This window comes from Malaclemys terrapin, chromosome 2, assembly GCF_027887155.1.
Source record: "Malaclemys terrapin pileata isolate rMalTer1 chromosome 2, rMalTer1.hap1, whole genome shotgun sequence".
NCBI lineage: Eukaryota > Metazoa > Chordata > Testudines > Emydidae > Malaclemys > Malaclemys terrapin.
Window position 1 is genome coordinate 103,794,044 of NC_071506.1, and position 20,494 is coordinate 103,814,537.

General features: G+C 43.2%; 1 protein-coding gene across 3 annotated transcripts; it reads left to right on the forward strand.

The window, feature by feature from the left end:
• Positions 1 to 670: 670 nt before the first annotated feature.
• Positions 671 to 20,226, forward strand: LOC128833003 (glyoxylate/hydroxypyruvate reductase B-like). Of its 3 annotated transcripts, none has more exons than XM_054020804.1 (7): positions 671 to 908; positions 1,400 to 1,514; positions 9,372 to 9,756; positions 12,120 to 12,291; positions 14,356 to 14,534; positions 16,637 to 16,733; positions 19,373 to 20,226. In XM_054020804.1, exons 1-7 carry the CDS (start codon positions 763 to 765, stop codon positions 19,377 to 19,379), a joined length of 1,101 nt encoding a protein of 366 aa, XP_053876779.1. In that variant the 5' UTR covers positions 671 to 762; the 3' UTR covers positions 19,380 to 20,226. The 3 variants fall into 3 exon arrangements, with proteins under 3 accessions (XP_053876779.1, XP_053876778.1, XP_053876777.1); XM_054020803.1 differs by lacking the exon at positions 19,373 to 20,226 and adding an exon at positions 17,808 to 18,117; XM_054020802.1 differs by having other exon boundaries at positions 672 to 908; positions 18,024 to 20,226.
• The last annotated feature ends 268 nt before the right edge of the window (positions 20,227 to 20,494 follow it).

Genomic DNA, 20,494 nt, shown 5'->3' on the forward strand with positions numbered 1-20,494 from the left:
CACGAGTCTGAGGGTACTCTAACTATGACAAGAATGTAATTACCACACTTCCTGTGTTGATTCTCAAATTATGTGCTTTCACATAAGTCAAGCTAGAAGCCATATGAGATAGTACCATGGTTAGCGCAAGAGCCAAAAATTACGAAACAGGCATCATCAGCATGGTGCAATAAGCAGAAGAATAACTGGGTGAATCCAAAACCAGTACAGGCATGATCTCACTACATTAATTTACATTATGTTCATACTCAGAAGGTTATCTTTGCAACCATTAGGGCTACAAGCATTTCTTTTTTTTTTTAAGTAAGAAAACTTAGATTTTGGAGCACAGTTCTACAATAGTGGATGGATTCTGAATTAGATTCCATTGCCACAAGACTGTGTGTAGCCACTCACAGAGAACTAAAAACATTCTAACAACATCCTCTGCTATTCACCTCCCCATAGAATTCAGTTTCAGAAGCAGGGAGGAGGAAGATGACATCGTTTAGGAAGGCTGCACAGAAAGCCAAAGACAATGAGGTAGAGACTGGCAGATACTGTCACTCTATGTGTCAGTTCCTGCTGAAGAGTCCATAGACTCTGATAGAGGGTGGACCTGGCAGAGATGGCTGGCAGTGCTCACAGTCATGTGAGTGTACTCAGCTGCTGCCAACTGAAATTTACCCAGGAAGAATATATACTATAATGCATTAGCTATGTGGGGGTGGATTCAGGCAGAGTAAGGACAGCTATGGGACCTAGTATTAAGGATTACATCATATGATTGTGTGTCCGTGTGTGTGCTGCAGAGATCTGGAAGTAGCTGTAAAACGGGATTTTGTGTTTAAGCTATTGCCACTGCCAGAAGTGGTACAACACAGTTACACCAGGATCAGCCTCAGGAAGAAAGCAATAGAAACTACCAGGTTATTTATTACTAATATAATCAGTTTTCGTTTAAAGAATGTCAGTGGAAGAGATTTGTTCTGGATAACTTTACTTACTTCAGTAGAAAGCAGGGCCGTTAGGAATTCTGCAGGTTTACTTCACTGAATACAAAAACTTCTGTTATATTGTGAGCCTGTTAAAACTCTAGATGCAGTATTGCTAACCCTATTCATTCAAAAATTGAGAGCCAGTCCCCCCCGCCACACACACACACACACACACACAATCATAAGATTATCTTAAAAACAATGAAATTTTAAAAAATAAATGTTTGATTATTTTGATTTGCATTGTGGTGCTTCAGCTTTTAGCGGTCATGTTTTCAAGCTTTTTTCTGTAGCTTTGAGGGCTAGAAACTTACTTGGCAAGTTTACTTTTAACACACTAGAGTGGACATCTGAAAGATTCTGTTTAGAGTTCAAGCATTCGGTTTGCTAGAAGCTAATCACTTGACCATTGGCTGCCCAAGGTTGGCTGGTAGACTTATTCATCCAGCTGTTTGTCGTGTGCATCACTGGACAAAGAGGAATATGGATCCCAGGTGGAGCTACTGGACTGGTCCAAACAGCACTGGCGAAGCAGGAGTAAGTGCTCCCCAAACCAAGCTTAGTATCAGGGGGAATCTTCTACCCTGCACAAACTGCCCCTGAATATTTTTAATTTATTGACATTAATATTATTTAAGTGCTCAATGTGCTTGGTGCTAACAAAACAGAGAGAGACAGTCCTTACTCCAAGACTGTAGTCAGTCAACAGTTCAGACATATAATACCGCTGATATTGTATACTATTGCTCATAGTATTTATCTGATGTTTTTAAAACCTTTTCTTCATTGGTATTTAGCAAATATTTGTCATATACGTTAGTGTCTCATACAGCCTCTATCACAAACAGAAAGCAAAGAAGTTGTTCAGTATATCTCTCTCCATTCTGCCACTACTTTACCTCAAAATAGTCTCAAGTAGCCCCACAATAAGTGACTTTGATCCACTAAATAGTTTATGCACAAGCTTAACTTTATGTACTTTGAGTTGCCCCAGTCAGTATTTCTCCAATTCTTGTGGAGCTCTTTATACACCAGTACGAAGTGGTTGTAAGGCACTGCCAAATCAGAAAGGAGAAGCATTTGGCACTCACTTTGCTCTTACGTAAGCGACGCCCCGAAGTGCAGGGGAACAGTGAACTGGACCATTGTGGGTATATGTCTACACTGCAATCAGGAGGTGCAATTGCAGCACATGTAGGCATACCGGAGCTAGCTTTGATCAAGCTAGCTCACTAAAAATAGTAGTGTAGCTGCAGCAGCACAGGCATCAGAATGGGACCATGGGTACGTACTCCTGGGCCCACAGGTACATACTCGGGCAGCTAGCTTGTGCTGCTGCCGCTACTCTGCTATTTTTAGCGAGCTAGCTCAATGAGAGCTAGCTCAGATATGCTCGCTTACACGTGCTGGCCCAGTTGCAGTGTAGACATACCCAGCGTTTGTGCACTGTGTTAAGAGTCAGCCTCTGCACAAATAGCTTTTCTTACTTCTGCTTATGAACATAGAGAAATACTCAGGGCTGGACCACAACATTTTGGCACTTGAGGCAGGGAGCTCAAATGACTCCCCCATGCCCCCTCGCTTGGGCCAAAACTTTGAAAGGTCACAATTCTGCCTTCTTCCTGTTCTACTCCTCTCATGGTACTGCTCTGATACCTACCCCAATAAAGGAGAACTAACAACTTAAAATGCCTTGTTCAAAAATTTTAAGTCACACAACTTTCAAAAGCCTAAACAGCAAATGTAACTTTTCTTGTCCGCATAGTAAACACTGGCATTTGTATCTGTTTGAATAATCAAAGTGGTGCTTTCCGTGCCTTCTTGGTTGCAAAGATTTGAACTGCTTCCTAAAGGTCCACAGTCGGGCCAGGCCAACTCATGCTCTGTTGAGATGGTTGCAAGGCTGACCAGCCTCTCCTGTGTTTTTATTAACTTCAGCTTGGAGAAGCTGCGTTCTCCACTGTCAACTGTTGCAGGAAGTGTTAGAAGTATGTGCGGAGCAACAAAAGCATTTGGAAAGAGGGTGGTCATCTTATTTGTGCACGTATATTCCAGAACAGCCTTTGGAGTTGATCCTGCTGAAATGTATCTTGAAAGGGCTTTCAGTTCATTACCTAAATCACTCGCATCAATATCGCACATGTCATCATGTGTCAACACTCTCTCGTGCCCTGCATTGCTGGTGTAGGTCTTCTTCAGTTATAGTGAGGAGTTTTGGAATATCATACAACATCCCAAATATACTGCTGTGTTCCTTGAACTGCATGAAATGTTCTTCAACTGACTGTATTGCACAATCTAGCACCTGGTTAAAGAATTCAACTTTGAATTGTTGTTTGGAGTCTTTAAGGGGATTATCCCATGCCTCGTAATCCAAATGGCTTCTTCTTCGGTGACTCTTGTATTCTTGAATGGGTGGGAAAATCGCTTTGGGGGGAGGGTTAGCTCAGTGGTTTGCGCATTGGCCTGCTAAACCCAGGGTTTTGAGCTCTGGTGTGTGATTTGCTGCCTTCTCATGGCATGCCAAATTTCTAGCCAGATTTTTCCAGTCCTTCGTTCCTGTAGAACCCAATGTGGCTGGAACATTAGACTGGAAGAGTTTGCAACAAAAACAGTATGCAGCATTCTGGGTGTTGGATGGAAACTTCTATTTTCATTGTCATTGGGGAACATGAAGTTTTTCACTTGCTGTGGCCCATGCAGTACAAGGAAGTCAAGTATCAGAGGGGTAACCGTGTTAGTCTGAATCTGTAAAAAGCAACAGAGAGTCCTGTGTCACCTTTAAGACTAACAGAAGTATTGGGAGCATAAGCTTTCGTGGGTAAGAACCTCACTTCTTACGTCTTGCATCTGAAGAAGTGAGGTTCTTACCTACAAAAGCTTATGCTCCCAATACTTCTGTTAGTCTTAAAGGTGACACAGGACCCTGTGTTGCAGTACAAGGAAGTCCCGCCTCAGGCTACTTCTCAAGTGGGTCCACAGTCCTGGATCATCTAGACTTAAGGAACTAAACTCAGCAGCAGCTGTTTCTTGCGCCTCCACCACACTCTTCTCTGATCAACACTTTTCTTCATGAATGTGCACGGTTACATCCATTTGAGATGGAGATATGGATGCTACAGTAGCTGCTAGGTAACCTGCACTCTGACTAACTGGAAGATCAGGCATCTCCTCACCACTCACATCCTCACTGGGGCCAGAAGGCTCACCGTGAACATTTGTGTCTATGTTTCTCAGGAGAGCTCCTTCCTGTTTAGATAGAAAAGCTTCCTTTGTTTTTGTTTTTTCTGAATGCTGCCCCAGAGGGGCATTTTCTTCTTTCACTCATGACTGCTGTTCTGTGCCAGCTATAGTGGCTCTCAACACTCAATTGAAGGGGACAAATAAACAGGCTGGTAGCTGGGCCTGAGTGAGGGAAGATATCAGCGTCTTAAGGGCCTAACTGGATCATACTACTTCAGTTGACTGCCTGTTCTCCTCAAGTGGGTTCAGGGAAGCAGCAGGAAACAGGAAGCTTCCTGAGAAGCTGGTGTTAATTAGTCCAGGCTCCTGGACTAGAGTGCTAGAGAGGTACATAAGAGGCTCCTCCTCTCTCTACCTGCAGCTTTTTGTTATTCCCTCTCACCTTTTCTCCTGCCTGCCATGTCTCTTGTGCCCTCCTTCCTCCAGCACAGCACTCCACCACCTCTGTGCATCTAGAGCAGAGAGAATACATATGCACCAGCACCAGACAATTTTCTACGCTCTGGGTCCTAGTGGCGCCCCCCACAGTCTGGCACCTGAGGCGGCTGCCTCACTTTGCCTCATGGTAAGGCCAGCCCTGAAAGTACTTCTAAAATAAATAGAGATATAAGTGTGATTTTGATGAGCAATGTGTTGTAATGAAGGAAGGCTCATGCACTAAGAACAAAAAGTGTAATTCAGCAGTTTTCTCTTTCATACTGAAGATAGAGAATGAAGAGACTTTATTCTGGATGATGGATCTAACTTACCCTGATTAGGAGTCTGTGGTGCATGATGCTTTAAGAACTGTAATGTCTGCATGTGGCTAGAGCATAGGGTGACCAGATAGAAAGTGTGAAAAATCAGGATAGGAGGTGGGGGGGTAATAGGTACCTGTATAAGAAAAAGCCCCAAATATCAGGACTGTCCCTATAAAATCAGGACATCTGTTCACCATATTAGAGCATAGAGTTTGCAACAATGTGGGCTGGCAGAGTTCAAAAGACTTTGACAGCAGTTGCACCTAGGAATAGGCTGGATGTATCTAATAAAGAAGGACCCTTTCACTGTACTAACATGATTACTTTGTTCATTTAGTTACTTTATTTTCTTGATCTGATCCACTTATTGTCATTATATTAAAATGCATGATCAGCTGATTGGGTATGGGGAGACAAAATAGCTGCGGAGCGCTGGCATATCAAAATCATACAGGGTTTTTCCTTAAGGAGTGCGCGTGCTCTGCAACTTCAGTAACAAAGTAACTTTTTAACTCCCGTGCCCATAGTCCAAAAAGAAGTTCTATGTATTATTTACAGGGAATCTCCTTTAATCAACAAAGATCTGAATTATTTAGATTATAGCCTTCTAAGAAATGATTCATAGATTCATAGATTATAGGACTGGAAGGGACCTCGAGAGGTCATCGAGTCCAGTCCCCTGCCCGCATGGCAGGACCAAATACTGTCTAGACCATCCCTGATAGACATTTATCTAACCTACTCTTAAATATCTCCAGAGACGGAGATTCCACAACCTCCCTAGGCAATTTGTTCCAGTGTTTAACCACCCTGACAGTTAGGAACTTTTTCCTAATGTCCAACCTAGACCTCCCTTGCTGCAGTTTAAACCCATTGTTTCTGGTTCTATCCTTAGAGGCTAAGGTGAACAAGTTCTCTCCCTCCTCCTTATGACACCCTATTAGATACCTGAAAACTGCTATCATGTCCCCTCTCAGTCTTCTCTTTTCCAAACTAAACAAACCCAGTTCTTTCAGCCTTCCTTCATAGGTCATGTTCTCAAGACCTTTAATCATTCTTGTTGCTCTTCTTTGGACCCTTTCCAATTTCTCCACATCTTTTTTAAAATGCGGCGCCCAGAACTGGACACAATACTCCAGCTGAGGCCTAACCAGAGCAGAGTAGAGCGGAAGAAGGACTTCTCGTGTCTTGCTCACAACACACCTGTTAATGCATCCCAGAATCATGTTTGCTTTTTTTGCAACAGCATCACACTGTTGACTCATATTTAGCTTGTGGTCCACTATAACCCCTAGATCCCTTTCTGCCGTACTCCTTCCTAGACAGTCTTTTCCCATTCTGTATGTGTGAAATTGATTTTTCCTTCCTAAGTGGAGCACTTTGCATTTGTCTTTGTTAAACTTCATCCTGTTTACCTCAGCCCATTTCTCCAATTTGTCCAGATCATTTTGAATTATGACCCTGTCGTCCAAAGTAGTTGCAATCCCTCCCAGTTTGGTATCATCCGCAAACTTAATAAGCGTACTTTCTATGCCAATATCTAAGTCGTTGATGAAGATATTGAACAGAGCCGGTCCCAAAACAGACCCCTGCGGAACCCCACTCGTTACGCCTTTCCAGCAGGATTGGGAACCATTAATAACAACTCTCTGAGTACGGTTATCCAGCCAGTTATGCACCCACCTTATAGTAGCCCCATCTAATTTGTATTTGCCTAGTTTATCGATAAGAATATCATGCGAGACCGTATCAAATGCCTTACTAAAGTCTAGGTATACCACATCCACCGCTTCACCCTTATCCACAAGGCTCGTTATCCTATCAAAGAAAGCTATCAGATTGGTTTGACATGATTTGTTCTTCACAAATCCATGCTGGCTGTTCCCTATCACCTTACCACCTTCCAAGTGTTTGCAGATGATTTCCTTAATTACTTGCTCCATTATCTTCCCTGGCACAGAAGTTAAACTAACTTGTTCTAAATGTATGCTTGCTAATCTATTCTGTTAAACTGTTTGTATAATATTTTATTTTGTAGGGTCATATTTTCACATATTGGGAGCTGGGAATGTCCCCTTACTCCCTGTGCTTCTGGCATGGAGTGGTCAGAATCCATTGAGGATTACAGGCTCTGATTCTTCTTAGCATATTTCTCAATCTGCCAGGATCCAAATCTAGATGTAATGTGTGAGAGAGACCTGAAATGAGGGACAAACAACAGATAGTCACGCAGACAACTTAAAATGACTCTTTTTAATAATCTCTTTGTCCTGATCCTTTATTACTGAGATAAATAATTTTCAAAAATAAAAGTGAGGGGCTGCCAAATTGTGTGGAATAGAAGTAACTTTGGGACTAAAATGGGTGATGTCTCTGGAAATGGGGGACAATTCAGAGTTATATCTCTTAGCACCCCTAGAGACACTAGGCCTGATGGGGTCTGCTCTGTCATGGCCTAATCCTGTACTCATTGAAGTCACTGGAATGATTCCAATTGACTTCACTGATGGCTGGATCAGGCCCTATCGCATGTGCATGTGCCCCCCCCCCCCAGATTTACAGAGCATGCTCACACGGAGCATGCCCCCTCCACACACACACACACTATCAGCAGGCATGAGTTGTCTCTGGGTACCTCTGACTGAAAAGTTTCCAGTGACTGTGCACAGTGCATTCGCACAACCAAGAATGGAATGGACACATGCAACATATCTCAAAGCACAGCAGTTATGAAAGGTTAGTAACTTGTTTTAGGGTTACCATTCGTCCGGATTCCCCCGGACATGTCCAGATTTTTTAACTAAAAATAGCGTCCGGGGGGAATTTGTTAATGTCCGGACTTCCCCCCCCCCATGCAGAGCACGCGCGGCTAACAGGGCAGCCGGATGGTGCCACTTACATGGGGCTCCGACAGCGAGAGAGAGTCCCTCCTCCCCCTGCAGCAGAGCTCACTCCCTCCCTCCCTCCCTGCATTCACCTCCAGCAGTCTGGAGCTCCTCCCCCACTGCTGCCCAGCGCGCCGGAGAACGGCTCAGACAGTTCCTGAGCAAGCTCACAGAGAGACCTTAGGCGAACCGAAGGCCAACGACAAGGGAGCCAGGGGGTCGGAGACGGGGCAGGGAGGTTCTGGAGGGGGCAGTCAAGAGACGGGGGGGGGCGGGAGTTCAGGGGGGGCTTTCTGGGAGGTGTGTGGATAAGGTTTTGGGCAGTCAGGGTACGGGTAGGGTCCTGGAGGGCAGTTAGGGAGGGGGTCTTAGGAAGGGGCAGTTAGGGGATAAGGAACAGGGAGGCTTAGGTAGGGGGTGGGGTTCTGGAGGGCAGTTAGGAGAAGGGGTCCCAGGAGGGGGCAGTCAGGGGACAAGGAGCGGGGGGGGGTTGGGAGTTCGGGGGGGGCTGTCAGGGGGCAGGAGTGGGGAGAGGGATCGGAGCAGTCAATGGAACAGGGAGCAGAGGGGTTTAGATGGGTCGGGAGTTCTGCAGGGGGGCTGTCAGGGGGTGGGGAGTGGTTGGATGGGGCATGGGAGTCCCAGGGGTCTGTCTGGGGGTGGGGGTGTGGATAAGGGTTGGGGCAGTCAGGGGACAGGTAGGGGGTAGGGTCCTAGGGGGCCAGTTAGGATGTGGGGAAGGTCTCAGGAGGGGGCAGTCAGGGGACAAGAGGCAGGGAGGCTTAGGTAGGGGGTAAAGTCCTGGGGGGCAGTTAGGGGCAGGGGTCCCAGGAGAGTGCAGTCAGGGGACAAGGAGCGGGGGGGAGGGTTGGGGGTTCTGAGGTGGGTGGGAAGTGGGTGGGGCTAGGGCAGGACAGGGGCGGGGCTAGGGCAGGGCTCCTCCCATCCTCTTTTTTGCTTGCTGAAATATGGTAACCCTACTTGTTTCTCTCACATTTCTTCAGCACAGGTAGCTGCAAATAACCTCAGCAGTGAAGCGTTTAAAAAGTATTTGGTAACTCCAATGTTCAAAGTCCAGGAGTATGATCTGAATACTATTTACAGGAATCACATTTGGTCCAGTCAGATGTGAATTATTTAGACTCAAGTTTTTGTTTGTTTGTTTGTTTTTTAAATTAAATGCTCTCTGGATGGCCTGAAACTAAAACATCCACCATGAATGAATTTGGACATTGTGTCAAGAGCATTATAGCTGTGCTGTGACAGCCTAAAGCCCAGAAGGAACAGAATTTGTTCAGATTTAGTTTTGTGAATGTTGCATTTTTGGATACAGTTAATAGATTATTCAAAAAAAAAGAGCCATTGAATTTACCTGGTTTGTTTATCCTACCATCCAAGTATTTTGTATATAAGTTCTTTTTCTGCAGCTGTCACAATTCGGGAAAGCAAAGATGCAGATCCTGCTGAATGGTTCTTGAAAATGTTTTGACATTATTTAGCAATATTTGTTGTCTTTCCTCTTGCAGATCATGGAACAGCGAGAGCTGCCTGTGCTTTTGGTTAATGAGGTGGGCGGTGTACGTGGTGTGCTGGAAGCTCATATGGAATTCTTGAAGAAACACTTTCACCTTATCACCATGAAGGAATTTCTCAAAAACAAAAAACATTGGCGCAAAAAGGTCCAAGCTATTTATTTGTGGTGGCACAAACCAATCATTGACCGGGAACTCCTCGAGAGCCTGCCTGACTTGAAGGTGATTGCAAATTCAGGTGTAGGAATGGATCACTTGGATCTGAAACTAATCTCTAGCTTTGGAGTGAAAATGGCTAATGCTCCACATGCTGTTTCCAGCTCCACAGCAGACACCGGAATGGCCTTGCTGCTGGCATCTGCTAGAAGACTGGTGGAAGGTAACATTTAAATCTTATGTGTATCTCCTGCTAACTTGAATTTTCCTGGAACTATTCCTATTGTAATAAACTGTGAATGTTTAAATCCCAGAAAATGTATTTGGATGATGAACAAAAGCATTTAAACAGGTTTCAGAGTAGCAGCCGTGTTAGTCTGTATCTGCAAAAAGAACAGAAGTACTTGTGACACCTTAGAGACTAACAAATTTATTTGACCATAAGCTTTTGTGGGCTGCAGCCCACTTCATCAGATGCATCTGAAATACTAAAACCTCAGAGTCTTTAATAGGGAGGGCTAGTTTGGCAGATTGTCTATATGTTTATAACACATTATCCAGTTGAAACTATGTTGAAAAATCTTTGAGGAAAATGTCACCGGGTTCTGTTTAAGTGATCCCAGTGTATGGGCAGGGCTCACTAGTCACACTAGAACCTGGATTTCCATCTCCAGACAAAGTGCAGACATAGATTTCATGCCCTTTCCCCACAATGTATTTTCAACACTTGACAATATTTTAAGTTTTCCAATGTTTGGTGATAAGGGATTTATTTCATGATGTGGTGGCAATATAGTGTTATTGACTAAAAGTAACTAGTGATTCTGGGTACCCTACATGAGAAATTTTAAAGAGCCTGATACAGACAGCACATACTCACCACTCTCTGAAAATCAGGCCCCTTTAAAGTGTCTCAAGTTAGGCAGGCAAAGTCACTAATCAATTATGAAAATCTGGGCCATTAGTTTTAAACCTTGAACTTTGACCTCCCTTAAAACTATTGTCATACAATAGCAAACCTTCCTCCAGAGCCATAAATATTACGTTTGGTTTAAAAATCCACCACTTCATCACACAAACAAAAAAATTACCATGGTTATCACGTGAACCTGCCACATTTTTGTTCAGCGCCTGCAGAAGGAGCTCAGAATAATTAATGGCCCTGTGCCCAAAACATGGCTAGGCAGTGCTGTTCTAACATTCACATAGAAAAGAGGCTGGACTGGACAGGGGCAGAACTGGGGAGGCTAATGGAATCAGGGGCAGAATTTGGGAAGCTCCTGCAAGGTCTCGTCCTCTCTGAGCTTCCTTTCCAGTTTACCCCACCAATTCCCCCCTCATTCCCCAGCAACCTTCAAGCTACACCAGGATCTTTCCTGGTCAAACTCCCTCTCCCCCATTAACCTGGCTCCCTTTAGCCACCTCTGTTTCCCAACCCTCCCGCCAGTTTCTTAGGGGTTCCAGGGAGACACGCTCCTGCCCCTGAGTCCTGCTTCCACTGCATGGGGAGCAGAGAGACCATGAGGGGGAGATCAGTGACTTGTTCTCCCTTATATCACATGGAACTGCACAAAACATGGCAGCTGTGAGTCTAGCACAGTTGAGATTTTATTTTTAGGCACGGCTAGTTGCACTACAGGCTTCACAATGCACAGCTTACGATTTGGGAGAGTTGGGAATGTCTGAGAAGGCGGATTTTAGTAATAAGATCCTCTTGCCCTGTTGGCAGGCTAGCAATCAGCAGGTGTGACAGTCATTATTTTCTGTGTTCTGCAAATAAAGATAATTTTAGTTTACTCTATAACCAGAATTAGGGGTTAATTGATAATCTAGGATTCTTTAGGTAAATTACTGATAAATGCTCTCAGAGAAAATAAGTTTCCTTTCCAGGGAGAGCAGGAGAGGTGAACATGATAAGCTGTCCTTGTTTTAAATAACAAACATCCAATATTATTCTCCATTAATAACAACAAACCCTGCATTATTACTATAGTATTCTGACCAGGGCTGTAGAATGGAGTGCAAGTAGGGTGGTACCCTCCAGTATGCAGTACCAGCAAGAGATTTTTTGCAGGCACAGGGTACTGGAAAGACTTGGGGCTAGCCCCCTCCCTCTGGGGGGCTGTGCTCTGCTCCTTAAAGGAGCAGAGCGTGGCTAGGGAGGGCATTCATTCTTTAAATGGCTTTAACAGCACAATACATATGCTAACAAACTTAAACAAAGCAAGAAATGATTTCTACTACCGCCGCGTCTGTGTAGTACTTTTTTGGCAAGGGCCTATGCAGGTCAAAGTCTGGGAGAGACTTCCTAAGGGGCAACAGTCTTTCTGTATAAACTGGAGAATCAGTGGGGCAGGGTACAGGTTCCCAACACAGCAGGGAAAGCTGATATTTTCAAGATTCAAATAGGATACTGGGAAGGGGAGAAAAAAAAAAAAAAGCAAAGCCCATTAAAACAGTGTCTTTCTATTCTTAATAATTATTATTTAACATTTATGTTGCAGTAATGCCTAAAGGCCACATTCTAGCATTTTGTTGCACTATCTTGAAACCAATCAATTTCTCATTCAGTATTTTTCATTTCAGGCTGTCAGATTGCAGTTTCCCCAGACACTGTGTGTTTTGCTGCTGACTGGCTGGGAGATGAAGTCAATGGGGCTACTCTTGGTATCATTGGAATGGGCAGAATTGGGTATAAGGTTGCACTGAGGGCCAAAGCTTTTGAAATGAAAATTCTGTATCACAACAGGAACCGGAGGTAAAAATAAACTTGATCCCCATTAAAGCAGAATATATTTTTCACTTCTTTATAATTATATACCAGTAGTTAATTTTTTAAAAACATCCCCACCCTTTTCTAGGAAGTGTGTAATTGTGGTATTTTCATTTAGAGAGAACAGATGATCCTGTGATTATAGCAAAGAATTGCGATGTAAGGGGGAGAGGCCAAGATTTTCAAAATGATTGATTGCCTTAAGTCAGGCTCCTAAAACCATGTTTAAACACCTAAATGTGGACTTAGGCATTTTTTTAAATCTTGGCTTTGTTGGTAGCTTGCTGCAGAGGTGGCCAGCAGAATTAAAAGAGGGACCTGAAAGTTTTTTTCCAATTTTTTTATGCTGATTTTTTTTAATTGGAAATTCTGGTCTTATTTCCCTGAAATTCTGTGGATGACTGGAGAAATAGGAGGATTATGGCATTTCAAGAAAAGGAAAGCTAAATAACTGAGAGGTGATTACATTTTTAGTCAGTCTGTTTAAAACTCTTTCGGTGAAATCCTTGTCCCATTGACATCAGTGAAAATTTTGCTATTGATTTTAGTGGGGTCAGGATTTCACCCTTTCTTTGTAACACTCTTTAACTCAAAAGCTTATGCTCTAATAAATTTGTTAGTCTCTAAGGTGCCACAAGTACTCCTGTTCTTTTTGCGGATACAGACTAACACGGCTGTTACTCTGAAATCACTCTTTAGCTCAGATGCCTGAGTAACACATGGGAGGAAGGAGGTCTTTGTCATTCAAATTCAGCACTTTTGCCCCTTTAGCTACAGGATGAGAATGCACAACACACATTTAAGTCTTTCAACAAAACCAGAGATGACCACGTGTGACATTCCTAATATTTCTAAAGTAAAAAAAACAAGCAGAAAAAATTACCCGGGGGGGGAACCCACCTTGTAGGCCTTCTTTTATATATCATAAAGAGCCAAAAAAGGCACAGACCCATTTTTTAATTTCCTCTGCAGGTCACCATTAACTTAGAATCCTAATTGGTAGCACAATTTACTTACCCAGGTTGTTGTGAAGCTTAATTCTTGTTTGTAAAGCAATTTGGGATCCTTGGATGGAAGATGCAATAGAAGTGAAAATTATTATTCTGAAGTACCTTTAAAATTTTATTTTTATCAAAGGGTAAAATGTGTATCTAGCTATTCAAGTAGTATATGTTTGTGCTGGGTGAGACCCAAAGAAACATCCTGAAAACTTTAGTGCAGTTTTGTTCAACTCCTATCTCATTTGCATTCTGGTTGTTGACTTAAGCAGCAGGAGAAATTTAATCTATATGTTAGAAAAAACACGTGATCAACCGTGACACCGCAGTTACAGGGTTTTGTCCCTGCTCAAGAATGTCTTTTTGTAGCATATATTTTTATCTGACTCTTTAGTTCTTCATTCATCTTCACTCACCAGTGTAAGGAGAAGTTTTTCCAAAAGCACCTAGTGGATTTAGGAGCACAAATCCCACTGAAAGTCAATGGGACTTGTGAGCCTGACTTTCACAGGTGCTTATGAAAAGCTATCCTTTAGTTCCCAAACTACAACTGGGAAGTTTATTAAGATTAGGATTGATAGTCATATAATAGTTCTGCATTGTAAAAAGTTTAAACTAAAAGTATCTCTATATCTGAATCATGGAGCATCACTGAACAGTCCTACTTGCCCAAGGAACTCTTTTGCCACTTCCATGCTTCATAAAAAGAGCCTTATTGAAGGATGGTCAAGAGATCAGGACCACTCAATGCACACGTGCCACTGAAAACAAACCTAGGAGACAGACTTCCTTTACCTCTGCTTTTCCACAAGTTTCACCTTCCAGAGGAAATTAAGCCTACAAATGGCTGTCAAATCCATTCCCCCTTTGCGACTGTGCACTCTCTGAAACCGCATCACTGGTTAGTTTGGTTACCAGTGATCCCGGGGAGATAGTTCCCAAACTACAAACTAGGAAAGTAAAGTACCATTGGGAGTAACATAAGGTAGAAATGTAACATTTCCATGACCAAGACTGCCTCTAACGCAACATGATTCTTATTTCTCATCAGAACTGAGGAAGAAGAACAGGCTGTTGGTGCCATTTATTGTACAAAGATAGAAGACTTGCTCCAGCAGTCAGATTTCGTGATGCTGGTCATGAGCTTGACACCACAGACACATAAACTATTTGGGAAGAAGGAGTTAGAGCTGATGAAACCCACTGCTACTCTCATTAACATCAGCAGAGGTAGGGTACAGTGTAATAGTCCTATTGCACAACCCCTGTCTTCCAGAGTGTAGTACCAAATTGCACTGGGCAGTATAACTGGTGTACCAAGGACTCCCAGTTTCTTGAGGGTATTTCTACACTGCAATATAAGCCCAGGCCTCGCAGAACTTGAGTTAGTAGAACCTGGGTTTGTTAACTTAGGGCTTGAGAATTTACATTGATTGGTAACTCCAGGTTAAGAATTGTTGAACTCTGGGGCTCAACCTGGGGCTCCAGCGTCTACACTGCATTATATGGTTCCAAGTCCAACCGCCCATATCCGAAACTTCCTCGCACCCTCCCAAAATGTGGCTGTTCTAGCCCTTTGTTTGTGGTGCAGTGTAGGAAAACTTGACTGTTCACCAAACTTGACTGTCCAGAAGATCAAGAAAGTCATCCTGTGAGACTGTGGGATACTTTTGGCAGACTCCCAGAGCATGAGTCCAGTGGGATTGCGTCTATACTGCAAAGCAATAGGGCTTGACCAATGGTTCATGGCTTCACTCAGGCTCAGACCCTCCACCCCAATGGGGTCCCGGGACCTTGGATCTGAGCCATGGGTTAACCTGATTTGTGTGTAGACAGGTGGGTTAAGCTTGAGCCTGAGTTCGAACTTTGGGCCTACACTCCTAGAGGCTTCTCCCCCGCCCTCCATCTCCAGGGGGCTGACTGGGTTCAAATTAGGGTGACCAGACGTCCTGATAAAATCGGGACCGTCCTGATAGTTAGGCGTTTGTCCCACGTCCCAATCGATCTTTGGTCCGGATGCAATTAGTCCTGATATTTCGCGGTACTCCTTGCACTCTGCTTTTTTTTTTTCTTTTTTTTTTTGCTCCTCCCCTCCTCCTCCCCCCGTGTCCCGATATTTTCTTCCTCTCATCTGGTCACCCTAGTTCAAATGAAGAACTTTTGGTTTGTGTGTGTTGGGGAATGAGGAGGAGCAGAGATGTTGGGAACTGGGATGGTACTGTCCATTTGAGGGTGGTGGCTGGCTAGGGAAGCTGTAATAACTAACTGGAATGGTGCAGGACACTGCTGCTAGGATTGAAGCTACCATGACCTTAAGTAACGGCTGTCTGGATGTTTCTCTCTCTCTCCTCCTGCCCTCTCCCGGGGTAGAATTTTTTCAAAAGTTTGATAAAACTTCATTTGGCTTATTTTGTTTTTTTCTTTGAAGTGACTGAAAATGTTCTGCCTTAAAAAGAAAAAAGAAAAAAAAAGATTGTCAGGTGCTCTTTTACACCCTGATAATTCACAGTAGATTCAAATATGCAAATGTAGCATGTGTGTAGTCCTCAATGAAGCATATGAGTTGATTAATGTATACAATTCTTCTGAACCGGGCAGTATACAATGTATTATGTTCTTATCTACTCATTTCCTTACTTTTAAGTGCTTGGGTATTATAAATGATGTGGTGACAGTGTTCTGACCTAGAAACCTTAGCAGCTTTTTACAATGAAGTTTCTGAAATATATTACAGTATTTAAATTTATGCAATGTAATCCTATAGATGTATATAGACTGCTAACTATATACAGTAAAACAAACTGTTATATATGTATGTGCCATGGGGATAGAGTTACGGTTGCTGTAGTAACCAGAATTTAGAATTTCCTGACTCTGGTCCATGACTCTTAACCATAACACCACTCATCTTCTGTATTTACATGGCAAACTTATCTCATTGCTTTGTTTAAAATTAGTGCCTCAAATTCTGGCTCTCTCTACATGTCTCCCAATGTAAGAGCAAATTAACAATTTGAAAATGTTAACTGTTTGTTTTGTGTAAAATGGCTAACATTTGCCCACTTCATTGGGATGTTTGGAGGATTGGTTATTGTTTCCAAAGAACTCTGAGGAGGAAGAACATGATATAAATGTTAAATAATATTGTATTAACCACTTAAAGAAGAGTTCTTGTGTTTGAGCTGTAAATCTGTTTGTATTTAATTTTAAGTATTTAAAATCTCTTTTCTAAATTAGCAAATAATGAAGTTTTCCCTTTATTTGTTTGTTTCTCTTTATCCTGACATTATCTGTACATGGCATTAAGAAAGTACACTGTTATTTCAACCCAGGTCCAGTAGTAGACCAAGATGCATTGGTGGAAGCTCTTCAGACTGGTGTTATCAAGGCTGCGGCTTTGGATGTCACCTACCCTGAACCACTGCCCAGGTACACAGCTGTGTGTATTTAATCAAAAAATATTTAAGAGAACAAGAAATAAGTACTCAAAAAGTCACAGCAGATGGGGATTTGGCAGAGGTTGGAGACTGGCACAGATGGCTGCCCTCTGTGTCTGAATTTAGCATGCTATCATGTTATGCACTATGATTGGGAACATGCCGGAATGCATAGTCTGGTAAATTCAAACACCAAAGGCAGTAAATAGCAGGAGGGCAGTGCATGTGCCAAGCTAAGTCCTTTGGCCAATGCCTACCACAGAATCACAGCATGAAGCAGCACCAACTGTGGTTCCAAACTCTTTACTTGAAGGGAGAAACACCAGTCCCAGGGCAATAGAAATGATGGTGATGGGTAGACACTGAATGAGCCACCACTGATCAGACTACCTTCAGCAGCCTCACTTCTCCCATTCCCTGTAGGTAAGGTGACCAGATATCCCGATTTTATAGGGACAGTCCCAATTTTTGGGTCTTTTTCTTAGATAGGAGCCTATTACCCTCCACCCCCGTCCCGATTTTTCACATTTGCTGTCTGGTCACCCTACCTGTAGGTCTTGTCTCCTCAGTACAATATTGTTTATTTTACTGACGTTCTGTGGGTCTCTCAGTCATGGATGCTCTTTAACTTCTAAAAAAAATAAAGCTGCTAGAACTACACCTCATGGAATGAATTGGCCCATATGACTTTAGAGCACTAAACAAGTGGGCAGGGATGTCAATTATCTGAGTCATGTAGATAAAGTCCATGGCATCACATAGAGTTAATCCTTCCCTCCAATACATGTCATAAATTGCTGCCTATCTCAGAAAATCAGTTTCTGTGCTTCCACAAAGGAATGATATAAAAATCTTAAAACATTCCATTAGCACCCAAAACAAACTGAACTCGATTCACAAAGCTCTTAAGCAGACACTTACATACCATTAACATTAATGAGATTAAACGAGTCCATACATTTAAGAACATGCTTAAGAGCTTTGCTGAAGCAGGGCCTTTATTAATTAGGATAATGCCAGTAGCTATCTTAACCACACCTGGCTTTTTTTATTCCTTTTTTTGCAGAGATCATCCATTATTAAAACTAAAGAACATTCTCATAACTCCTCACCTTGGCATTAAAACAGACAAGGCCACTCGCATGATAACAGAGGAAGCAGTTGCAAATATACTGGCAGCTCTTAATGGTCTCCCTATGCCCAATGAAGTGTTTCCCTAGCTGAGATATATTAAAGGACATCACAGCTGTAAAAGAACATTATTCTACAGCTCTCCTTACAGGAATGAAGACTTGCTACTACAGATGTCTAAAATCTTTGACTTGAACCTCAACCTCAGGCTTGATTTTGGTTTGCATATAAATAATAGCTCTTATATTGCATTTTCATCAGTAGATCACAAAATATACTCCACAGTTGAGGTCAGAATCATTACTCCCATTTTACCGACTGGGAAATTGAGGCACAGCAAGGAGAAATGACTTGCCTAAGATCACCCAAAAAGCCAGTGGCAGAGCCAAGAACAGCATGCAGATCTCCTCGATCCCAGTCTAGTGTTCTATCCTCTTGTTTAAATGTAGATCCAACTGTAAATGGCTTCCATATCTTATTGTTCACTTTGTAATTTATAACTGCTAGACACAAGCTAAATGGATCTATGAAAACACTGACTGCTGCTGATTGTTGGTGTGTTTATAGTTCTGACGATGTTCTCTAGGGGAGATTAACTAGGGTACTCACATTATATTTTCCAATGTGTTAATTAGCTTACCTCCAAGTCTGGTGAATATGCCTGACCCTGTTGAAACCCCACTTAGTCTGTCATTTTGCAGTGGTTTTTTATATGGAAAAACAAGTTTGTTCAAATCCAAGCTTTTCTAAATTTTAGAGCAGTCAAAATATGTACTCCAGGAGACTTCAATTGCCATTTTAAATTGATATTACACAAGATAAAATTTCCCAAATTATGCCAATCTCAGAGACTTTAAGAGAAAGTCAATTAATGGCTTTCAAAGGGGAAATACAGCTGGCTTTGATGGGTTTAGCACCAAATTTTATACATCAGCTCTTAAAGAAAATGTTTTATAAAGGCTTGCAAGAAGAAATAACTCCCATTCACACTAGCTGAGGCCTAAATAATACTTACTCATAAAACAGGAAAAGACACTTCACTACATTTCTACTTATCCAATAGCCATACTTAATAAAGATATGAAAATATTGGCCAATACCCTCATGCTCGGCTACCATGGCTGGCATCGACTTACGGAGCGGTGCACTGTGGGTAGCTATCCCACAGTTTCCACAGTCTCTGCCACCCATTGGAATTCTGGGTTAAGCTCCCAATGCCTGATGGGGCAAAAACATTGTTGCGGGTGGTTTGGGGTACATGTCGTCAGTTGCCCCTCCCTCTGTGAAAGCAACAGCAGACAATCATTTCGTGCCTTTTTTCCTGGGTTACCCATGCAGATGCCGTACTACGGCAAGCATGGAGCCAGCTCAGCTCACCCTCACCGCTGCTGTTGTGGCCAAGTCTACTGTGGGGGGCTGCTGTGATCCAAGTAACCAATGCAATCACTGACATTCTGTTATCAAGGGTAGTGACTCTGGGAAATGTGCGGGCCTTTTTAGATTTTAGGTGCATCATATTCCTGTCCTTTGTCACTGGTGAAGAAGTCTTGCAGCCGTACATTCCAGTCCAGTCGGCGCTGTAACATCCCATAGCACTTCTGTGGTTGACACATGTAACAGCTCGAGGGCTCTTGCTCTTCTGTCTTGGCCAAGGTACCTTGCCCTACCCGAACGCCAAGCATTCGACACAGAAGCACCTGCAGCAGCTGGCATTGCTACACAGCAGCAGCTCCTTGCCTTCGCAGCAGGTGGTGCAGTAGGACTGCTAACCGTCTTTGTCAGACGTAGTTTGGCTGGGGTTCTAGGAACATCTTCCCTGCCCGGCTCCTAGCAACCTCCAGGGCATGATGTACGGCTCCACTGCTTCCGCTGCAACTCTGCTCTCCTGCTTGGGGGATCCGTTCATGAAGCCTGGACAGTAGTAAGGAGCAGTTCAACTATAGGCTGAGCAAGTGAAGAATGGTGATACAATGTGCCTTTGGACATTTAAAAGCTCGCTGACACTGTTGGTCAGACCTCAGCGCAACCAACATTCCCATTGTTATTGCTGCTTACTGTGTGCTCCATAATATCTATGAGAATAAGGGGGAGACGTTTATGGCAGGGTGGGAGGTTGAGACCAAATCGCCTGGCATCTGATTTTGAACAGTCAGACACCAGGGCGATTAGAAGAGCACAGCAAGGTGCGCTGCGTATCAGAGAGGCTTTGAAAACCAGTTTCATGACTGGCCAGGCTTCAGTGTGACAGTTGTGTGCGTTTCTCCTTGATGTAAACCCACCCCCTTTGTTGATTTTAATTTCCTGTAAGCCAACCACCCTCCCCCCTTCGAAATAAAGTAACTATTGTTTTGAAACCATGCATTCTTTCTTTATTAATTAAAAAAAAAAGAGAGAGAGAGAGACAATGGACAAGGTAGCCTGGGTGGGATGGGGGAGGAGGGAAGGACAAGGCCACATTGATTTTTAGTGTGGCCACAATAAGCAAACTGTTTGAATTACAGCCTTCTGTTGCTTGGGCCATCCTCTGGAGTGGAGTGGCTGGGTGCCTGGAGCCTCCCCCCAACGTTCTTGGGCATCTGGGTGAGGAGGCTATGAAACATGGGGAGGAGGGGAGGCGGTTAT